The sequence below is a fragment of the Mytilus californianus genome, unplaced genomic scaffold (genome assembly GCF_021869535.1).
Source record: "Mytilus californianus isolate M0D057914Y unplaced genomic scaffold, xbMytCali1.0.p SCAF_5, whole genome shotgun sequence".
NCBI lineage: Eukaryota > Metazoa > Mollusca > Bivalvia > Mytilida > Mytilidae > Mytilus > Mytilus californianus.
In genome coordinates, this window is record NW_026262701.1 from 67150937 (window position 1) to 67172822 (window position 21886).

Sequence of the window (21886 nt, forward strand, 5' to 3'; positions counted from 1 at the left end):
AACGGTAAAAATGACGCCACCAAAATTCAAACTTGATCTGTGTTTTGTGGTAATAAGCATTGCGTATAAGTTTCATAACATTTGGTTGAGGCAAACTAAAGTTAGAGAACGGAAACGAAAAATTCAGCAATTTTTCCATTTATAGAGGGGCATAACTCTAAAACGGTAAAAGTCACGCCACCAAAATTCAAACTTGATCTGTGTTTTGTGGTAATTAGCATTGCTTATAAGTTTCATAATATTTGGTTGGGGCAAACTAAAGTTAGAGAACGGAAACCAATTTTGGGACGTACGTACGTACGTAGACATACAAGGGTAAAACTTAATGCCCCATCCGCTACGGCGGGGGCATAAAACTAGAGGCTCTCAAGAGCCTGTGTCGCTCACCTGTACTTACTGATGCTTTGGAAATCATGTAAAATAAGGTTAAAATCATAATCAATAGTATTAGATATTAGATATTATAATGATATCTAAGATAATAACAAAAAACTGCAAAATTTCTGTAAAATTAAAAACTCAGGGGCAGCAACCCAACAATTGGTTGTCAGATTTGTCTGAAAATTTCAGGGCAGATAAATTTAAATCTGATGAACATTTTTTCCACCTGTCAGATTTGCTATAAATGCTTTAGTTTCAGAGATATGAACCAAAAACTGCATTTTACCCCTATGTTCTATTTTTAACCAAGTCGGCCATGATGGTTGGAAGGCGGGGTCAACGGACAAATTTTTAAAACTAGATACCCTAATAATGATTATGGCCAAGTATGGTTAAATTTGTCTCAGTAGTTTCAGAGAAGAAGATTTTTGTAAAAGATTACAAAAATTTACAAAAAATTGTTAAAAATTGACTATTAAGGGCAATAACTCCTAAAGGGGTCGACTGACAATTTTGGTCATGCAACTTATTTGTAGATCTTACTTTGATGAACATTATTGCTGTTTACAGTTTATCTCTATCTATAATAATATTCAAGATAATAACCAAAAACTGCAAAATTTCCTTAAAATTACCAATTCAAGGGCAGCAACCCAACAACAGGTTGTCAGATTTGTCTGAAAATTACAGGGCAGATAGATCTTGACCTGATAATCAGTTTTACCCTTGTCAGATTTAATCTAAATGCTTTGGTTTCAGAGATATAAGCCAAAATCTACATTTTACCCCTATGTTCTATTTTTAGCCATGGCGGCCATCTTGGTTGGGTGGCGGGGTCATCGGACACATTTTTTAAACTAGATACCCTAATGATGATTGTGGCCAAGTTTGGTTAAATTTGGCCCAGTGGTTTCAGAGAAGATTTTTGTAAAAAGCTAACGACGACGGACGATGACGACGGACGCCAAGTGATGAGAAAAGCTCACTTGGCCCTTCGGGCCAGGTGAGCTAAAAATCATCCTTACCAAACAAAATTCGAACTTGATCTGTAACTGGTCATGATAAAACTATATACCAAATATCAAATCAATATCTTCAAGGATGGATAAACCAATGTATGGCTACATCCAACGAAAAATTTGCATTATGCATTCTCACATGCAGAAGGAGAAATTTCTATTCTTGCAAACAAATCAATGCAGTATGTTTTTGTTTACAGACACTAAGACTAACAACAGTATGTTATTTGTTACAAACAGACTAACAACAGTATGGGTTTTTTTTACAAACAGACCAACAACAGTATGTTTTTGTTAGACAGACTAACAACAGTATGTTTTTGTCACAAACAGACCAACAACAGTATGTTTTTTGTCACAAACAGTATGTTTTTTGTCACAAACAGTATGTTTTTTGTCATAAACAGACCAACAACAGTATGCTTTTTGTTACAGACAGACTAACAACAGTATATTTTTTTTAGACAAGCAACAGAATGTTTTTTGTTACAGAAAGACTAACAACAGTATGTTTTTTGTTACCAACAGACCAACAACAGTATGTTTTTTTTTTACCAACAGACCAACAACAGTATGTTTTTTGTCATAAACAGACCATTAACAGTTATGTTTTTTGTTACAGAAAGACTAACAACAGTATGTTGTTTGTCACCAACAGACCATTAACAGTATGTTTTTGTCACAAACAGACCAACAACAGTATGTTTTTGTCACCAACAGACCAACAACAGTATGTTTTTTGTCACAAACAGACCAACAACAGCAGGTTTTTTTGTCACAAACAGACCAACAACAGTATGTTTTTTGTCACAAACAGACCAACAACAGTATGTGTTTGGTCACTAACAGACCAACAACAGCATGTTTTTTGGTCACAAACAGAGCAACAACTATATGTTTTCATCATACATATTTCTGACATAGGCATATAAAAACAAAAAAGAAAATAATTTTTACAGTCTTTATTATCATGTATACAAAATATGTTTATTTAAACGAGGGATAACATTTTGATACTTAATAACTATTATTACGTTATTGGCAGGCCAAAATTAAAATAACGCTTGATTTGACCTCTCTTAAAAATCGTTAAATAAAGATTTATGAAGTTCACATCAACATACTTTATAATTATATCCAAAACAGTTTTTATATTTTACTGTTAAATAGCGTTTGATATATGCTTTATTCTCTAGTGTTGTCAGTTATATAATTATTTCAGTACCTTTTTATGTAACTTTCTTATTATTGTATGTAAAATTAGTTTATGCTTATATACAACATGAAAAAACAATCTATTGATACATCAATAGAATCAAGGACACAACATTATGAAGTAACAGGTCTAAAAGACAATTATCTGGTAACAAGAAACTGCAATACATATTCAGATAGATACTGATTCTTAGATCAAGTAAACCTGTCACCACACTTAACCTGGGTAGAAAACTGTTCATTTTCCTAAACATAAAACCATACAAAATCAAATTTAATTTTCACAAGTCAATTTTTCAATCTTTAGACATTGAAGGTAGACTTGTTTTTCTTAACTTCTTACAAGAAATTTGATTTATGTAACAGTAAAATTATCAGAACAAAAATTAAAAAAAAAAATTATGCTATTTTGCTTAATTTTCAAGGATACATCACATGACTGATTATTTGTCAGTAAAAACTTGATTAAAATAGATGAAGTACAAGTATAATTCATTTGTATTTAACAATGCAAAACATTCATACAAATGAAAACCTCATGACATCTTCAATAAAGAATAAAACACTCATTTTTTTCTTGTAATTTTTGATCTGACATTTAACTGTACAAGGTTTTCAGTTCTTGTTGTTGTTACTTCTAAGTTAGCATTCATTTATTCTCATTTTTTTTTCAAATGGTCGTAACTAGGAGTGATAAAATAAAGTTATTAGGCTTTAACGTAAAAAAACAATAAACAAAAACAGGAGTACATAAATATCTGCTTACTATGCACACTAAAAGACTGTGAACTTTTTCAGAAACAGATAAATTTGTAAACTGCTTTAATACAGGAAAGAAAAGGTCAGGAAGATCAAGTTTTCTTCTAGTTTTATAAAACAAATACAAATAAACTAAATAATTTCCACAATTATTATGTATAATAATCAACTGATCAATTTAACGTTTTGAATAATTACTTATGCTGTTTAGTTTCACTATCATGACCATGGACATTATAAATATTCTGTTAAAACTTTTTGGGTTGGATTTTCCATTTTAAAATCATTACGCATTCATACATTTATCAAGACTGTCTAACTGATAAAAATCTGCTGACAATAGACCAAGTGAAAGGAATATGTTCATTGGCTAAACAACAAGATTAAAATAATATAGGAAACAAATAATACCAATAATAGTAATAATAAAAATAATTAAAAAAAACAATGACAGGACCACAAAAGACATGACATCTAGAGGTCAACAGGTCATGAATGCTATATATTTCTGAAGACAATAATTTCACTTGTTTGAAATAAATATCTCATATCAATTAAACATGTAAATCTGAAAGATTTTAATAAAATATAAAATCATGTACAGGTATTATGAAGGCTTTCCTCAAATTATTGTAACATTCATAAAAAGAACTACAACTTCATATCAACTGTCCCAAACTAATAATATTTTAAGCAAATGGTGTAAAGAAGTACACCAGCATACAATCTTTTTGAAATTATATTCTTAAACTATACATGTATTAGTTCAAAGTGGGAAATTCATCTGGCAACAAAGCATAGATTCTACAGTTTGGACAGGTGCTGTTCTCTTTTAACCATTTCCTTATACACTGTAAAAAAGAAAAATACTCTGAAATTAAAGCTTATTTTCAGCTATCTTTTACAGCAGATTTTTGTCTGTGCTTGATTGCCAATGCAATACAATGGATTTTGCATTCATGTACAGCAGATTTTGATCCATGTTATGTATTGCATCTTCCATACTGATAGCCAATAATAGGGCATGGTAGTGTGAAATAAACATTACACAGTTTTGAATTTAAATATGTGAATGATAATACATGTGCAGAAAACAATTAAATGAAATCATTATTAGTTCAGTAAAAATTAAACTGCATGAAAATTTTCAACATACTGTAATATTTTGTAAGTCAATTCTAAAACTCTAAATTAAGCTTTCCAGAAATCAAATTAAGTCCATAAATCTTTCAGAATTATGGGTCTTTAATTTCGTACTTTATTTGGCCTTTTTAACTTTTCAGTTCGAGCATCACTGACAAGTCTTTTGTAGACGACATGTGCTTCTGCCATACAAAATTTTAATCCTAGTTTCTATGATCAGTTTAATTGCAACCACTGGGTCCATGCCACTGCTTATGGAGGTTTCCTCCCCAAGGGTATCATAAGCCCAGTCGTCAGAACTTCTATGTGGACATGAATCATCATTGCTATGGTCATAAATATAAATTAACTGTTTACAAAGCTTTGAATTTTTCGAAATACTAAGGATTTTCTACCCCAGGACTAGATTATCTTAGCTGTATTTGGCAAAACCTTTCGGAATTTTGGGTCCTTAGTGCTCTTCAACTTTGTACTTTATTTTGCCTTTTTCACGTTTGGATTCAAGATTCACTGATGAGTCTTTTGTGTAGACGAAACTCTCGTCTAGAGTAGTTTTGTCTAGAGTACAAACCTGATGTGTTAATAATGTATAATTTTTTTTTGATTTCATAAATTTTTAATTTTTAATAGAATCCTTACTGTCAATTTATTTATCTATTTTACATGGGTGTCAACTCTCCCAATGTCAAAAGAAGTTTTTCCATATTTTCCAAAAATTCTGTATCTTCTGCTCTGTGCACAGGAATTTTAATCCCTCGCTATGCAGAAATTGTCACATGCTCATTAAGAATGCATCAAAGATCATCCAATTGTAAGTTAGTCTCAAGTTTTTCTGTCAGTAAATCAGGTTTTTTCTGACATTTTTGAAAATAGCATAGAGGAAAAGGAACCGTTTCTTTAAGTCCTGGATGGGACATAAAAAAACAAAAAATATCAAAAATAAATAATTATTTTAATTTCATACAGCCAAGTGTACCCAAAGTGGTAAGAGAGGAACTTGCTTTTGGCTGAAGTTAAAAGTATATTTTCAATCTAAAGACATTCCTTGCTATGTCTTTGAACCTACTGAAAGTCTGTACAACAATTAAAATCTCACTAAATGTTGGATCAAAGTCAAAATAATATATGTAACTTGAAAATGCTATTACAAATAACTGTAAACAGCCTATGAAATGGCAGAGTTAATTGTGCTGCGATAAATCTCCCCTATAACATTTTTGATGGGGGAGGTTTTGAAAGTTGACACCCTTTTTGGTTCCGATATTCTGGTTCATTCCAAAAAAAATAATAAAGGCTCTAAAGAGCCTTTGTCACTCAGGGCTGTTCCAAAATTAATAAGTTTCAGAGCGGAAGATTTGTGTAAAAGTTTTCGGACAACAAAGTGATGAGAATAGATCATCAAATAAAAAGAACAACAGAATTTATTTTACCTCATCATGAAACCTGTGGTGACATTCTAGCCTGACTGTTGTATCAGGTGTCATTTCTTCATGACAGATGACACAAGGATCTTGTTCTTCTTCAAACACTTCCTCTCCTTTGTATGATGATGTATTTGAAGATTCAGTAAATCCCCAGGATGTATTAAGACCCGGTGGTGGGGCCACTGGTTTGACAGGTCCTGGTCCAGGGAAAGCTGGCTTTGGTGTAGAAGAAGCAGAAGCAGCCTAAAAAATTTATTGTTGCAGAATTATGTTGCAGTAATCAAATTACTGTTTGTAGGATTTAATATAAGCAGCTGAAGAAATGAATCTGAATTAGATTTGTTCTTGTTCTGTGCTTTTTTTGGCAAAATAGCCATTAAAAACCTAAAGTGTTCTGGTTAATATTTTGAAAGCCTAAACCAAAACATCCCATTCAGCAGAGTCTGAAAAAAAATATATATGCAGACAATAACTTAACATTACTTCCATTTTGGTGTACAATTTAAGACCTTTTAATTCTGAAATGGTGAGTTTTATCTGTTGTTTTGTTTTATTGATCATATAAGAAATTCAAATTCTAAAAATCTTTATGTTATAATTCATTCACTGAAAAAAAATAAATATAATGACAATAGCTTTCAAATTTTAAAAATTATCATAACTAAGAATCAGAAATAATTTAAGAAAACATAGTCATGTCAAAAATATTCTGTGAATTCAGCTATTTTTAGAACAGTGTTCCTACATAAGTAAGTAAATGTTTAAATCTACAAACAGAGAATTCAACTGGGCTTATGTTTATAACAGCTCAAGCGGTGTTAAATATTTTCTCAGTTTTGGATGATTTTCAAAACCTGCCAGCCAAGGAAAAAAACATAAACTAAACAATACAGTTTGATTCCATTTTAACATCAAAACCACTCTTGTACAATAATTTATCTAGCAAACTAAACATCAACACTCAATGTTTTGATTTTCAACCAAATAATGATAAAGGACAACAAAACATAAAATGTCCCTTTAAACATTTTACTTTTACTACATGGGATGCAAAACACAGAAAAAGTTTTTTTCAACAAGCATTTACAATGAAAGAACCTTAGTGAGCGCGCTCACATACCCCACGTCCCCACATTGTCATATGAGAAATAAAATAAGTGTAAGAAAACAAAATTGTATCAGAAAAATAAATTGAATCATAATTTCCTGTCAATATGCACATCTACATAGTATGTCCTTATTATCTACACAGTTTCATGAAATTCTGTTGTGTGGTTTGAGAGGAGTTGCGATGACAAAAGGTTGCAGTAGTATATTGGGTAAATAAGTTCAAAGGGGCGTAACTCCTGGAAAAAAAATTGAATCGTAATTTCCTGTCAATATGCACATCTACGTAGTATGTCCTTATTATCTGAAAAGGTTTCATGAAATTCTGTTGTGTGGTTTGAGAGGAGTTGCGATGACAAAAGGTTGCAGTAGTATATTTGGCAAATAAGTTCAAAGGGGCGTAACTCCTGGAAAAAAAATTGAATCGTAATTTCCTGTCGATATGCACATCTATGAGTATGTCCTTATTATCTGAAAAGGTTTCATGAAATTCTGTTGTGTGGTTTGAGAGGAGTTGCGATGACAAAAGGTTGCAGTAGGATATTGGGCAAATAAGTTCAAAGGGGCGTAACTCCTGGGAAAAAAATTGAATCGTAATTTCCTGTCGATATGCACATCTACGTAGTATGTCCTTATTATCTGAAAAGGTTTCATGAAATTCTGTTGTGTGGTTTGAGAGGAGTTGCGATGACAAACTGTTGCAGTAGTACATTAAAGTAAATAAGTTCAAAGGGGCGTAACTCCTAGAAAAAAAACTGAATCACAATTTCCTGTCGATATGCATAACTACATAGTATGTCCTTATTATCTAAAAAGGTTTCGTGAAATTCTGTTGGGTGGTTTGAGAGGAGTTGCGATGACAAGAAACAGGACTGACGGACTGACGGGTCAAAAACATTATACCCTCAACAACCCGTTGCGTGGGGTATAATAAATAGCATAATACCTGAGTTTTGTTTTGTTTCTGTTCATGAGCCTGAACCATGAGTGTAACTTGTTGAGTTATCTCATCAATGGTAAGTCCTGACAGAGATCCTCCACGATTCTGACGTAGCTGTTGTATTAATTGGGTAAATATAGCTCTGTAATTTAAAGACAAAGTATTTAAAAACTGTATGTACTGCTTAATTTTTTTCTGCAAATTTATATGGATTTCTACAAGTTACATATTCCTTGAACCTTTCTGAATTTTAAAAACAAAATTGTTTAAAATTTAGCTTAATGAAAATAGTACTTTATATAAATTTTGTGCCCCTGAAAAAATGCCTTTCAGGATTATCAATAGGGGTTCTAAAAGAATAGAATAGCCAAATTCATCTAAGGTCAACTTTGCCAAAGTGGGTTGGAACCTTAGTTTCTTAGTTATTTCTATATTTACAAATATCTGAACATACAAACTAAAAGATAACAGAACTGATGTAAAAAACTTACCTGTTGTACTGTGGAAAAGTCGTAGTAAGTCTCTGAACCAATTTCTCAAAGCTATTTTTAGCTTGACCATTTACTTGACCAGCTTTGTTATTGGCTAGTCTTGGTATCTGTTGTCTAAGAGACTGTGTTTGTAGTCCTGGTGGTGGGACTAGTGGTTTTGGCTGAACTGGTAAAGAAACAGTTGGCTGGGAAGTTGGACCTTTGACTGATATTGGGCTCAGTCCTGATGTACTGCTGGGCAGTTTCGGTAGTGAAGATTCCACTACCTTGCTTAAAGATTCTTCAAGTTTTGTTTCTAGTCCCCCAGAGTTTGGTGGGAAAGCTGGAGGGGGTGGTGGCACAAAAACTTGGGGTAGTTCTGCTAAGCATCTTCCATTTTGAATCTGCGTAATCTGTTCATCGAAATCACTCTGGAAATAAAACAGGTAAGATGAGATTAATCAGTTTACACAGAAACATACTGACACAATAAATTTGTAACAAGACAAATCATATCTGATTGTATTTCTGACTGAACTTGTCTCTGTTCACACAGGTGCTGTTCACACAGGTGCTGACCAACAGTTTCAAAGTTAATAGACCATGACTGAGGGGTAGGGACCAAATATTCTCCATGGTAATAAGATGTGCCAATGCTAATACAACTGCATACCAAATATCATTGACCTACCACTAGTGGTTCACCATGAACTAGACCTAATCACAAATTAATACATTGTTGACGCCGTCGCTGTCGTCGCCGACGCTGGAAACAGCATACATATGTCTCGCTTTTTGACTCCGTCAAGGCGAGACAAAAAATCAATTGTTTCAATACTATTGCAAGAGGAAAGAAACTTTAATTGTATGTTCTCTAACAGATCTGTTTTTTTTTATTTTTTAGTATCCACATCTGACTCACACTGCTCCTAGAGTAGGTAGTTTCACAATAACTTTGAAGCCCAGCTTTGTTTACTGATAAAATTGATGTTAATAATATAGAAAGAGGTTTCATGGAGCACTTAGATGACCCAGCAATATAACGTTGTTTGTAAGGACTCTTATGTAATTTAGGTATCCAATACAGTGAAGGAAGATCCAGTTCTTCATCTTTGGTTGAAATTCCAAGGGAGACCTATGATTATTCAGGATTGTGTTGTGTTGTGGGGGTATATGTTGAGTTTCCAAGTGAATTGCCAATACCCTATTAATTTATCAAGAAGTTTATGTAATGTGAATTACACACAAAAGCCATGTTGATTTCTTCCGCAACATTTTTATTAGGAGGAAATCTCCAGCTTTCAATGTTTGAAAAGTTAACACCTGTGTATCAAGGTTAACCCTTGTCATAAATAAATTTCTCTCATATCCTGGACTGATTCTTTCCCATTCTTTGGCATTTGAATTAAAAAAATGCTGTTAATCAAAATCAACACTAAAATTATAAATTGTATTTGTTTATGTTCTTGTCAGACTTATTTACTACTTTTGTCAATATTTTCAAATGTCAAATATTTCATTTTCACCCTGGTAAGTATGATGTTTTTTTCCATCATAGGTATATATATATTCTTAATTTTGCACTTGGTTATCTAGGTTTGATCAAATACTGATCTGATCTATGCAAATATGCAACCATTATAATTTTTATGGCCCCGCCACTCAGTGGTCAGGGCCATATAGATTTACCCTTTTCCCTCATTCCGACATCCCATCATTTCATCATTCAGCAAAGAACCGTTATATGGACTTTTTTCCTAAATGCATTTACACATTGGGCTGATTGTCGAGCCTTCGACTTTAGTCGAAAAAGCGAGACATAGCGATCCTACATTCCGTCGGCGGCGGCGTCCACAAATATTCACTCTGTGGTTAAAGTTTTTGAAATTTTAATAACTTTCTTAAACTATCCTGGATTTCTATCAAACTTGGACAGAAGCTTGTTTATGATCATAAGATAGTATCTAGAAGTAAATTTTGTAAAAATAAAATTCCATTTTTTTCGTATTTTACTTATAAATGGACTTAGTTTTTCTGCCAGGAAATATTACATTCACTCTGTGGTTAAAGTTTTTTAAATTTTAATAACTTTCTTAAACTATCCTGGGTTTGTACCAAACTTGGACTGAAGCTTTTTTAGGATCATAAGATAGTATCTAGAAGTAAATTTTGTAAAAAAATAAATCCATTTTTTCCTTATTTTACTTTTAAATGGACTTAGATTTTCTGCCAGGAAACAACACATTCACTCTGTGGTTAAAGTTTTTAAAATTTTAATAACTTTCTTATACTATTTTGGATTTGTACCAAACTTTGACAGAAGCTTGTTTATGATCAAAAGCTAGTATCTAGAAGGAAATTTTGTAAAAAAATAAATCCATTTTTTCCGTATTTTACTTTTAAATGGACTTAGATTTTCTGCCAGGAAACAACATATTCACTCTGTGGTTAAAGTTTTTAAAATTTTAATAAGTTTCTTATACTATTTTGGATTTGAACCAAACTAGGACAGAAGCTTGTTTATGATCAAAAGCTAGTATCTAGAAGGAAATTTTGTAAAAAAATAAATCCATTTTTTCCGTATTTTACTTTTAAATGGACTTAGATTTTCTGCCAGGAAACAACATATTCACTCTGTGGTTAAAGTTTTTAAAATTTTAATAACTTTCTTATACTATTTTGGATTTGTACCAAACTTTGACAGAAGCTTTTTTATGATCAAATGCTAGTGTCTAGAAGGAAATTTTGTTTTCTTCCAGTTAACATTACATTCAGTCTGCAGTTAAAGTTTTTAAACATTTATTAGATTCATAAACTATCCTGGATTTTTACCAAACTTGGACAGGAGCTTCTTACAATCAAAAGATAGTATCAAGAGGAATATTTTTATTGATTTACTTCCTCATTTTTGTTGAGCCTGTGATTAACAGAAAAAGTAGGCGAGACACTGGGTTCCATGGAACCCTTACAAATTTTTTTTAGTATAATAGTCTACTATGATGAGTTACAGATCGAGTTTACGTTTGGTTCTAACTATCAAACTTGCACCCTAAAAATTGGCTGCAAGCTTTTTTTTTGCAAGCGGGGCAATTTGTGTTGAACATTCAGACACATCTAGTTTAACTAGTCTTACCATCATTTTAGGTATAGTTTCTGCACATTTTGACACAATTGTCTCATAGAAACTTAACGCTTGAATCATTTGTGTGGGCACTTCCTTTCCTTGGTCTGTGTGCCTGAAAATACATAAATCATTCTGAATTAGAAATATGATCTAGTGTGCAAGTTTATATTTTAATCAGTAACTTGAAAACAGACATACTACTAGGAGAAACCAAACATCACTTGCTTTAATCATTATATTTAAACCTGCTTTTCAAATAATTGTAACCAACTAATGATTGGTTGATTGTTTTTAGTTTAATGTTTAGTGGTAAATATTTTATGCGTCTTCAGAATGTGAAGAAATTAATACTACATCGGAATTTAAGGTGCTGTACAGTTGGTTGACAGGGATGAAAGATGAGTCTGAGGGTTATTCTGTTTTTGGTCATTTTTCCATTAAAAAATAAATGGGGAATGTGTCCATGGGACACAGATGATGCCCCCACTTGCATATCATATATAGTTATAAAGGGACATAACTGAAGAACAGTAAAAGTGACCCTACCCAAATTTGTACTTGATCTGAGTTTTGTGGTAATAAGTATTGTGTATAAGTTTCATAACATTTGGTTAAGGCAAACTAAAGTTAAGAGAACGAAAAACAACTTTGGAATGTACGTACGTTCGCACGAACAGACGGACAAGGGTAAAACTTAATGCCCCTTCCGCTACGGTGGGGGCATAAAAACATGTTCACAATCGCATATTTCATAAGGAGTCACACAAAACAAACTGTACATGTGGAAATTGACCGTAATTCATACACATCATTTACTTACTTTTTATGGAGTCCTTTTAAATGATGGACATGATACATGGCCTCTTTCTTGGACCTTTCCAACATAGTTACAGAAGACTGCTTTTTAAGTGTTGTAACCTCAATCTGTATTAGAAAATATATCTTGCTAAATCCCCAAAAATATATATTTTGAGTACACACCACCCATAGATTATTTCATTATGGCCATAGATGTTTTCACATACCAAAGATACACATGAAGATAAGACATGAAATTCAGAAATAAGTGTCAGATTGTTAACTTGACATATAAAATTATCTAGTTTTATATCAATAAATGAAGTTTATTAGTAACAATATTTGTTACTTTATTCAATAGCTTTCTTGCTGTTATAAGTGAGGCAACCAAACTTTATTATGCTCAGGACCATAGATCGTAGAAGGGATGATTTTGGTTCATTCTGTGCCCTTCAACAAAAGGCTGGACCACTGTATTTTGTCTGTATTACTTTATGGAAGATAATTGCCAATATTTATCAAATAATTTGGTAAACATTGGGATCTCCTTTATTACATTCACAGATTATAAATTATCAAAAACATAAATGCAAACAATATTTTCCTTTTTTTTATAAAGTTGTAGTTAAAGTGAAAAAAACTCTTACGGTAAAATGTGTGCATTGTTGTGTAAAAAAAAGTGAATTTTAGTCCATTTCAGGATTTAACAATGACATTTTCTGGATGTTGTATATTTTATATTTACAGATGGTAGAAAGGTCATCATTTGCTCAAGTCTTGGCAGTGCCTAAAAAGCTGATGTTTCAATTGTTCTAGCATTAGTGACATACCTCTGCTCTGGCTGCCCGGTCTTTCTCTCTGTCAAACAAAATTTTATATTCTTCTTGTTTTTTCTTGATATCATCTTCTGCAAACTTTAGTTCCAGTCTGTAAAATTAAAAAAAATATATTTTGAAATAGTAATTAAAGAAATGGGGAAAAATAAAGATTCAAAGTTTTAGCAGATTTTGGTAGAATTATTTATTCTCCCCTCCCCTCATTCCAACTTTTGCATAAATCTTAGTCTCCAAGTGCAAAGAACAATGAAATAATTCAACAAACAAAATGTTAGAAACCTCTGAAATAAATCCCTTCACTAACATGAGTGCACACGCTGAAATATATCGCCTGTTTTAATTATCATCGAGTTTATGTTGAAAGTCTGTATCATGAAGTTTTTACTACAAGTATCATAAATTTAACATTATCAATGTTCTAAGACAAGAGTGCACATGCTGAAATGTCTCGCCTTCTTTACTAATCATTGATATTATGTTGATAGTCCTAAATATAAAGCTTTATTTCAACTGTCACATAAACTTAACATTAACCAAGTAAACTAAACATTGACCAATGAACCATGAAAATGAGGTCAAGGTCAGATGAACCATGCCAGGCAGTCATGTACAGCTAACAATTCTTCCATACAACAAATATAGTTGACCTATTGCTTATAGTTTAAGAAAAACAGACCAAAACACAAAAACTTAACACTGAGCAATGAACTGTGAAAATGAGGTCAAGGTCAAATAAAACCTGCGCGACTGACATATAGATCATAAAATATTTCCATACACCAAATATAGTTGACCTATTGCATATAGTGTTAAAAAAAAAGGCCAAAACTCAAAATCTTAACTTTGACCACTGAACCATGAAAATGAGGTCAAGGTCAAATGACACCTGCAAGCTAGACATGTACACCTTACAATCATTCCATACACCAAATATAGTAGACCTATTGCATACAGTATAAGAAAAACAGATCAAAACACAAAAACTTAACTATAACCACTGAACCATGAAAATGAGGTCAAGGTCAGATGACACCTGCCAGTTGGACATGTACACCTTACAGTCCTTCCATACACCGAATATACTTGACCTATTGCTTATAGTATCTGAGATATGGACTTGACCACCAAAACTTAACCTTGTTCACTGATCCATGAAATGAGGTCAAGGTCAAGTGAAAACTGTCTGACAGGCATGAGGACCTTGCAAGGTACGCACATACCAAATATAGTTATCCTACTACTTATAATAAGAGAGAAATTAACATTACAAAAAATGTTAACTTTTTTTTCAAGTAGTCACTGAACCATGAAAATGAGGTCAAGGACATTGGACATGTGACTGACGGAAACTTCGTCACATGAGGCATCCATATACACAGTATGAAGCATCCAGGTCTTCCACCTTCTAAAATATAAAGCTTTTAAGAAGTTAGCTAACGCCGCCGCCGCCGGATCACTATCCCTATGTCGAGCTTTCTGCGACAAAAGTCGCAGGCTCGACAAAAATGAGGTCACAATCAGATGAACCATGCCAGACAGACATGTACACCTTGCAATCATTCCATACACCACAAATAGTGTGGTCCTATCGCTAAAAGCACCAGAGAAACAGATCAAACCACAAAATCTTAACATTCACCAATGAACCATGAAAATGAGGTCAAAGTCATAAGAATCTTGCCAGACAGACATGAACACCTTAAAATCATTCCAGAAACCAAATGTAGTTGACCTATTGCTTATAGTATCTGATATACTAACAAAATAATGAAAACTTTTCACAGACCAATGAACCATGAAAATGAGGTCAAGGTCATATGAACCCTGCCAGACAGACATGTATACCTTACAATCATTCCACACGCCAAATATATTTGACCTATTGCTTATAACATCTGAGAAAAAGACCAAATAACACAAACTTTTAATTGTCCAATGAATTATGAAAATGAGGTCAAGGTCAGATGTTACCTACCAGACAGACATGTACACCTTACAATAATTCCATACACCAAATATGGTTGACCTAATACTTATAATATCTAAGATATGGACTTGACCATATAACTTTAATCTTGATCATTGATCCAAGAAATGAGGTCAAGGTCAGGTAAACCCTACCTGATGAACATGTAGAGGTTGCAAGGAACCAATATACCAAATATAGTTATCCTTTTACTCATAATAAGGGAATATTTCACTTGACAAAAAAACTGTGTTTTTTTTTCAAGCAGTAGCTGAACCATAAAAATGAGGTCAATAATATTATAAAGTATCTGTATACAAGTTATAAAGCATCCAGGTCTTCTACCTTCAGAAATATAAAGCTTTATACAAATAGTTTACACAGTCTCCGCCGCCGGATTGTAATCCCTACATCTCGCATTCTAGAACTTTCAGGGGACAATAATTTACCTGTCTTTTGATTTCTGATTGAGAAGTTCTTGTTTATCTTCTTCTATCTTTGACAGTTTAGCTTTTAATCTGCAAAAAAATAAAAATTGAATATTAACATTAAATCAAATATACTATGGAAATTTTATAAACGTCTAATTAATTGAAAACAATAAATAAACCTTTTGCTTATAATAAAAGTTTGGTGAAAGCTGAAAAGGGTGTTTGGTATTTGTCTCCTGCTTACAAGGTTATATTTTACCTACCAGTGAATGACCCGAGAAGTAGACCACAAATAACTAGTACTTTTACTTTATCCCTAATTATAATTTGTAGGGATTGGATAATATTACTTATGAATGAAAAGAGAAACTTGAAATAATGCCAACCAGACAGAAAACAAAAACAATCCATTTTCTGAAACCTGGATGGACACGATTTCATACAGCAAATGCAACATGCAGGTGACTTCTTTGCAAAAGAATACAAGAGGCTCTCAAGAGCCTGAATCGCTCACCTGTAATTTTTTGCTTAAATCTTTCATCAATGATTCTTTTTGCTTTTCAATATATATTAATGAGTGGCTTAAAAATGCAATTTAAATGTTCTTTGTATCTGTCATATTTTCTTCAAAAGCAAAAAAAAAAAAAATAGATCCAAACCTGCTAGGAGGGTTTTGGGGCATGCCCCCCCCCCCTCCCCCTAAGAAAATTTTGGAAAATTAGACATAAAATCCTGTATTCTGAGGTTACATTTTTGTATCTGGAAGTGAACATTATTTATCAAAAAATGTTGTTTTTTTCTCAAGGTCAAGTGAAAAATTATCATTTTCTCCAATAAAAAATTAATATAGTTCTTTTGCCAAAACTATAAACTTGTACCATTTTAAGTAATAAGACTCAGCAAAAAAATCCACATTTTTAGCACTAGAAAATAATATTCTCTGGCACTTCTTTGGGATCAGGAGGCTAAGGGGTGGAGGGGCCTTCATTTCTGTATTCTTTAATTTTTTATGCCATTTCTCTCCATTCTTTTATATTTTAACACCTCATTTTTCTCTATTCTTATATTTTTTGGTCCATTTTTCTCTAAAAAAAATATTCTTTATGTTTTTTGCCCATTATTCTCTATTCTGTACACCCCCATCACCACCCTCCTTCATTGTCACTTTCGTTAATTTTGTTTAAAAATGCCTAGATCGTTTTTCTGCACACTACCTTTTTTTTCAACTCGAAACTTCTCCAGTTATTCGTGTAGGCATTTTCAACTTCTCAATGTTTTACCTGGGATAGCCCCCTTTCCATTTCAGCATCGAATGAGATCGAATCCTTGATTGTTTGTTTACATTGAGTGGTATTTATAGATTGTGTTTATTGCAAGCACATGGTCGAGCCTCGTTCACGATTTCGTTGGTAATTAGGTATATCACGTTGACGACTGGTTCCCTTTGACTAGAAGGGAATAAACGTATATGATAAAATAGGGATACCAGTAAACGCATGAAAACAAGGTCAGGCAATCACCAGTGCTTCTGCACAAATCCGATGAGATTTTTACTAGACAGGGGCTTCGGGCTTCTGCTTAATGTCGCAGATTGTATCCAAGGTACAAGGGCAATAACTAAAAAATACACTATTTTTTGTTCTTATAATTGTTCATAAATATCTTAAAGAAATAAATGCTTCAGAGCAAATTCAATGTGATTTCCTATATAATTAATATTTCCAAATGGCATAACTCGTTAAAAATATTTGATGAGCACTTACTTTAAAAAGTGTCAAAGACATTGCTGATATAAAGCTATGATATTAGTTTCATAAAATTTTGGCAAGAATTGTACACATGAGAGAGCTAATGATGCAACTTTCCACATAATTAATATTTCCAAGGGGCATAACTCTTTTAAAAATAATTGATCGGCACAGATTTTCGAAATTATCCAAGACATTGATGATATAAACCCATAATATAAAATTTCATAATAATCTGGCAAAAATTGTACACATGAGAGCACTCACAAGGCAATTTACCATATCATTAAAATTTCCAAGAGGCATAACTCTTTTAAAAAAAAATTGATCGGCATAGATATCAAACTCATCCAAGACATCACTGATATAAACCTACAATATAAGTTTCATAAAAATCTGGCCAGATTTTTACACATGAGAGCACTAATGATGCAATTTTGCATATAATTAATGTTTCCAAGAGGCATAACTCTTCTAAAAATAGTTCACTGATTTTCGAAATTGTCCAAGACATTGCTGATATAAACCTATGATATAAGTTTTATAAAAATCTGCCAAGAATTATACATGTGAGAGCACTAACAAGACCGGACAGACACCCAGTATTTCTATGTCCCCCCGCAACTTGTTGCACGGGGGACAAAAATTAAAATATATGTAAGGATTAAATAAACTAAGAAATTGCTTTTCTTAAATGTTTTTTTTTTCAACACCTATTAGTACTTAGCCCCCATTCCCTTGACCCCTTCAATAAGCAATTAACCACAACCTGACCTCTTCAATTTCTATTAGTACTAAGCCCCTCCCTGACCCCCCTCAATACCTATTAGTATTTAGCTCCTCCTCAACCTCCTTTTCAATACCTATTAGTACTTAGCCCCTCCCTGACCCCTTGATTACCTATTAGTACTTAGCCCCTAGAAGGCCTAATCTACTCCCTTTTCAATATATATTAGTATTTAGCCCCTTCCAGACCCCCACTTCAATACCTACTCTATTTCATTTTCAGCATACTGGGAAAGCTGTTGGTTTAGATGGTTCCACTCCAAATACAACATATCATGTTTTTCTTGCATTGATTGTCGCTCTTTACCAATAGCTTCATTTTGAATGTTCACTTCCAATTCTAAAGTCTGCAAAAAAAAGAGGAAGAAAGTAGGTTTATAAAGTGTCTAACTAGTATTTCTTTTATTTCATTCATTTCTAAAATTTTAAACTACAACAGCATTAATATGTTTACTGCCAACCTTTATCATGTTTATTAGTTTTGTAATTTTTATATTCCCCCAAATCATTTTTTTTTAGTTCATGCAAGTACATAAAGTATATTTAGACACTAGATTTATTGGATTTAAAAAAAAAAATTGTTAATACAGACTGACAGTCACAAAACAATAAAGTACTCAATAAAAACAAATTTTCAATTGAAGTACTGGAGCAAATAAGAATAATTCAAAAAATAATAAAAACAGTTACCATAACACTTGCACTTTTCCCCCAACCACAAAAACCTGTAATCATTAAAATATGGTAGGCCATGAAGATAACTTCAATGATAGGAAATTGACATTCACAAATATTTACATTTGATTATTATCTATTTAAAAATTATATTTGAACATTTTAGAAGACATGATAAAAACTTAATGACAACAATATATTTAATAATCTAATAATCTGGAATTTGGTGTCTTATACAATCGGTTATTCCTGTTAGTTAATGGTTGGATAGTTAAGTTGTCTATTTTAGTTAGCTTTTGTTATGTTGGTAGGTTCAAAGGTTGCTACTTCATTGACCTTTACCATACCTCTACTTGTATTCATCTTTAGACATGTGCAAAAGAATTTTTACCAATCAGATATAGATTTGTACATGTGCACAACTTGTTGAACAATTCATGTACATTCATACAAACATGCACAAAACTTCCATATATCAAGGTCAGAGGTCAATAGGAATATTAAAATTGGTAAATATCTAACATACACCATGTAAAATATAAAACAACAAACAGTTTGACCTGTCAAGATTTGCTTTGTGTATTTAGCTTACAAAACCTAAGCAAAATAGACATGATGGAAGCAGTAAATCCTTTAATCAGAATATCTATCATACAGTGACCATTTATTCAAAGGTCGTAGTAATTTGTCATTAACAAGATTTTTAGTCATTTTAAGCTTTCTGTAAAACAGTCTCAGAGTAGATGATTTCCCAAGATGCCACTGTGTTACAATAATCCCAAAAATGATCAAACTCTAATAGCTCTCATCAAAACTGTCATAATAAACTGACTGTACAAGTGTAATGACAAACAATCCTACCAAGTATGTAACCTTTCTCTATATTATGCTGTTATGATTCAGATGGACAGCTGGACAGTTGAATTAAGACTATAATTATATGCCTTGTGGCACAAGTGGAGGGGGACAATGAACAGTGTATTTTAAGTTATGTTCTGAGCAAATTTTGAAGGATGTTTTAATGAACATGATGAAGAGGACTTGTAGAAATCAAAAAACATATCTGAATAAATGGATGCAGCAAAAGGAAAAACAATCATTGCAGCAAGACTGATAAATTTGAATTTCTGTTTCATCTTAATACAACAATAACACATTTAAACACTACAATTACATCCAATATTCAAATAGGCCCATGATTCCTTATATACACACACAGATCTGACAACAATTTTACTTTCTTCATGCTCTGAATTTCTATATCAAACAAAAATCTTACTGGTAACATAGTCTGAAACTGTAATATTGAATTTATTGGTGTTTTAAAAATGAAAACAAATAAAGCATACATGTAAAATAAAAATAATATCTTTCACAAGAGTGCACATGCTGAAATGTCTCATCTGTTTTACTGACCATTGATTTTTTGTTGAAAGTCTTAAAGCTTTAGGTTTTACTAGGAGTATCACATAAACTTAACACTTTTAAAGATCCATGAACATGATGAAAATGAGGTCAGATAAATCCTGTTAGACAGACATACATGTATACACCTTACAATTATTCCATACACCAAAATATAAGCATTGTGTATAAGTTTCATAAGATTTGGTTGAGGCAAACTAAAGTTAAAGAACGGAAACCAATTTTAAGACATACATACGGACGGACGTACAGACATAACACTTAATGCTTCCTCTGCTGCGGCAGGGGCATACAAAGAGTTGTTTGTTTGAGATTCTTTTTTTATTTTGGATTATCAACAAAAATTGCATGTTTTTATAAAGTTTGATCCTAAATTACACAATACATTTGCTAATTCATTTTAGCACCATTGTACATTCATGACATTTGTAATTTCCTATGTTCTGACAACTTTTACACTCGATTTTGGTCAATCTTATCACAAAATTGTTAAATAGTCAAGCAGAAAAAGGAATCACAGATTACTCAAAAATGACACAAAATGCCATTTTATGAATAGTAATCATGGTTATATGAAAAGGCAATACAATCTTTAAGGGTCAGTGATCAAAATTAAAGAGTAGGTCAGGAGGCAGAAATCAGGTATATATATAATTTTTTTGGCTTAAGCAAAAAACATGTGATACTTCTGTGTAAAAGAAAAGAAATATCATAAAAATCAGGACCATCTGACCAAACCTACTTTAAATTAATAACTGGATACAAAATTAGTATATCTTTCTAGGGACCTTAATATAATTCATGCAAGCAATTTTTTTTATTTATTCTGTAAATATTTTACAAAATTACAAAGAAAATTTACATGGACTACAAATGGTAAGAAAACTGGCATTTAATATGTTTCATAAATCTATCTGAATGGTTGCACAATAAGATAATGGCCACTGTATATTTGGACATTAGAGGTTGGATTGCACGTTAAAGTGAAAATCATTCTCAAGCAAGTCTTCATTGTACTTGGCTAATGGGTAAAAGTGGAAAACACTGAAAAATATTGATCTAGCCTCTTTTTATCAATAAATCATCACCTCAATCATTCCTGACCAATTTGTCAAATTCACTAATTTTTAGTAGACCCTGTATTTTCCCTTTCTAACTATCATGACTATCATGACTATGGCCAATTCAGTCATTGTCATTACAATTCTAATGTTGACACACATTTTAATAAAAAAACAAGAGTCTCTAAAGAGCCTGTGTCACTCACCTTGGTCTATATGTATATTCTCCAACATTGTAGATGAGAATAGAATTAATGACAAAAATCTCTGTTTTTTTTTTTAATCTTATATTGCTGATCATTTAGTCTGTTTAGTTTCTCTCTATCTTATTTAGTTTTTGCTCAAAACACAAAAAAAAAGGGTAAAAAAAAATTCCTAATTCAAGGGCAATCATTCCTATAAAGAGTGACAGTCTACGAACTGTATCGGCAAATTTTGACTCGTCTTGCTCATCATTTTTTATTATTTAAGTTTCTATCTATCGATTATAATTTTTATCATATAAGGCAAAACTCAAAAAAAAAATATGGTAAAAATCGTCAATAAAGGGCAATAACTCCAATAAGGAGTCATCAGAC

At 32.2% G+C, this 21886-nt stretch overlaps 2 protein-coding genes across 5 annotated transcripts in view; one reads left to right on the top strand and one right to left on the bottom strand.

The window, feature by feature from the left end:
• Positions 1-21886, top strand: part of LOC127701283 (uncharacterized) — a 526465-nt gene that overhangs the window by 422685 nt on the left and 81894 nt on the right. The gene's annotated exons all lie outside the window — the stretch shown is intronic.
• Positions 2348-21886, bottom strand: part of LOC127701260 (E3 ubiquitin-protein ligase TTC3-like) — a 111729-nt gene continuing 92190 nt past the window's right edge. Inside the window, exons 29-37 of the mRNA XM_052205084.1 lie at positions 18355-18494; positions 15632-15700; positions 13211-13307; positions 12403-12506; positions 11592-11694; positions 8480-8889; positions 7995-8130; positions 5948-6184; positions 2348-4225 (exon numbers count right to left, since the gene is read on the bottom strand). Of these exons, the coding sequence (XP_052061044.1) occupies positions 4136-4225; positions 5948-6184; positions 7995-8130; positions 8480-8889; positions 11592-11694; positions 12403-12506; positions 13211-13307; positions 15632-15700; positions 18355-18494 (1386 nt within the window). The 3' untranslated portion in view covers positions 2348-4135. The remainder of the gene's footprint in view (positions 4226-5947; positions 6185-7994; positions 8131-8479; positions 8890-11591; positions 11695-12402; positions 12507-13210; positions 13308-15631; positions 15701-18354; positions 18495-21886) is intronic.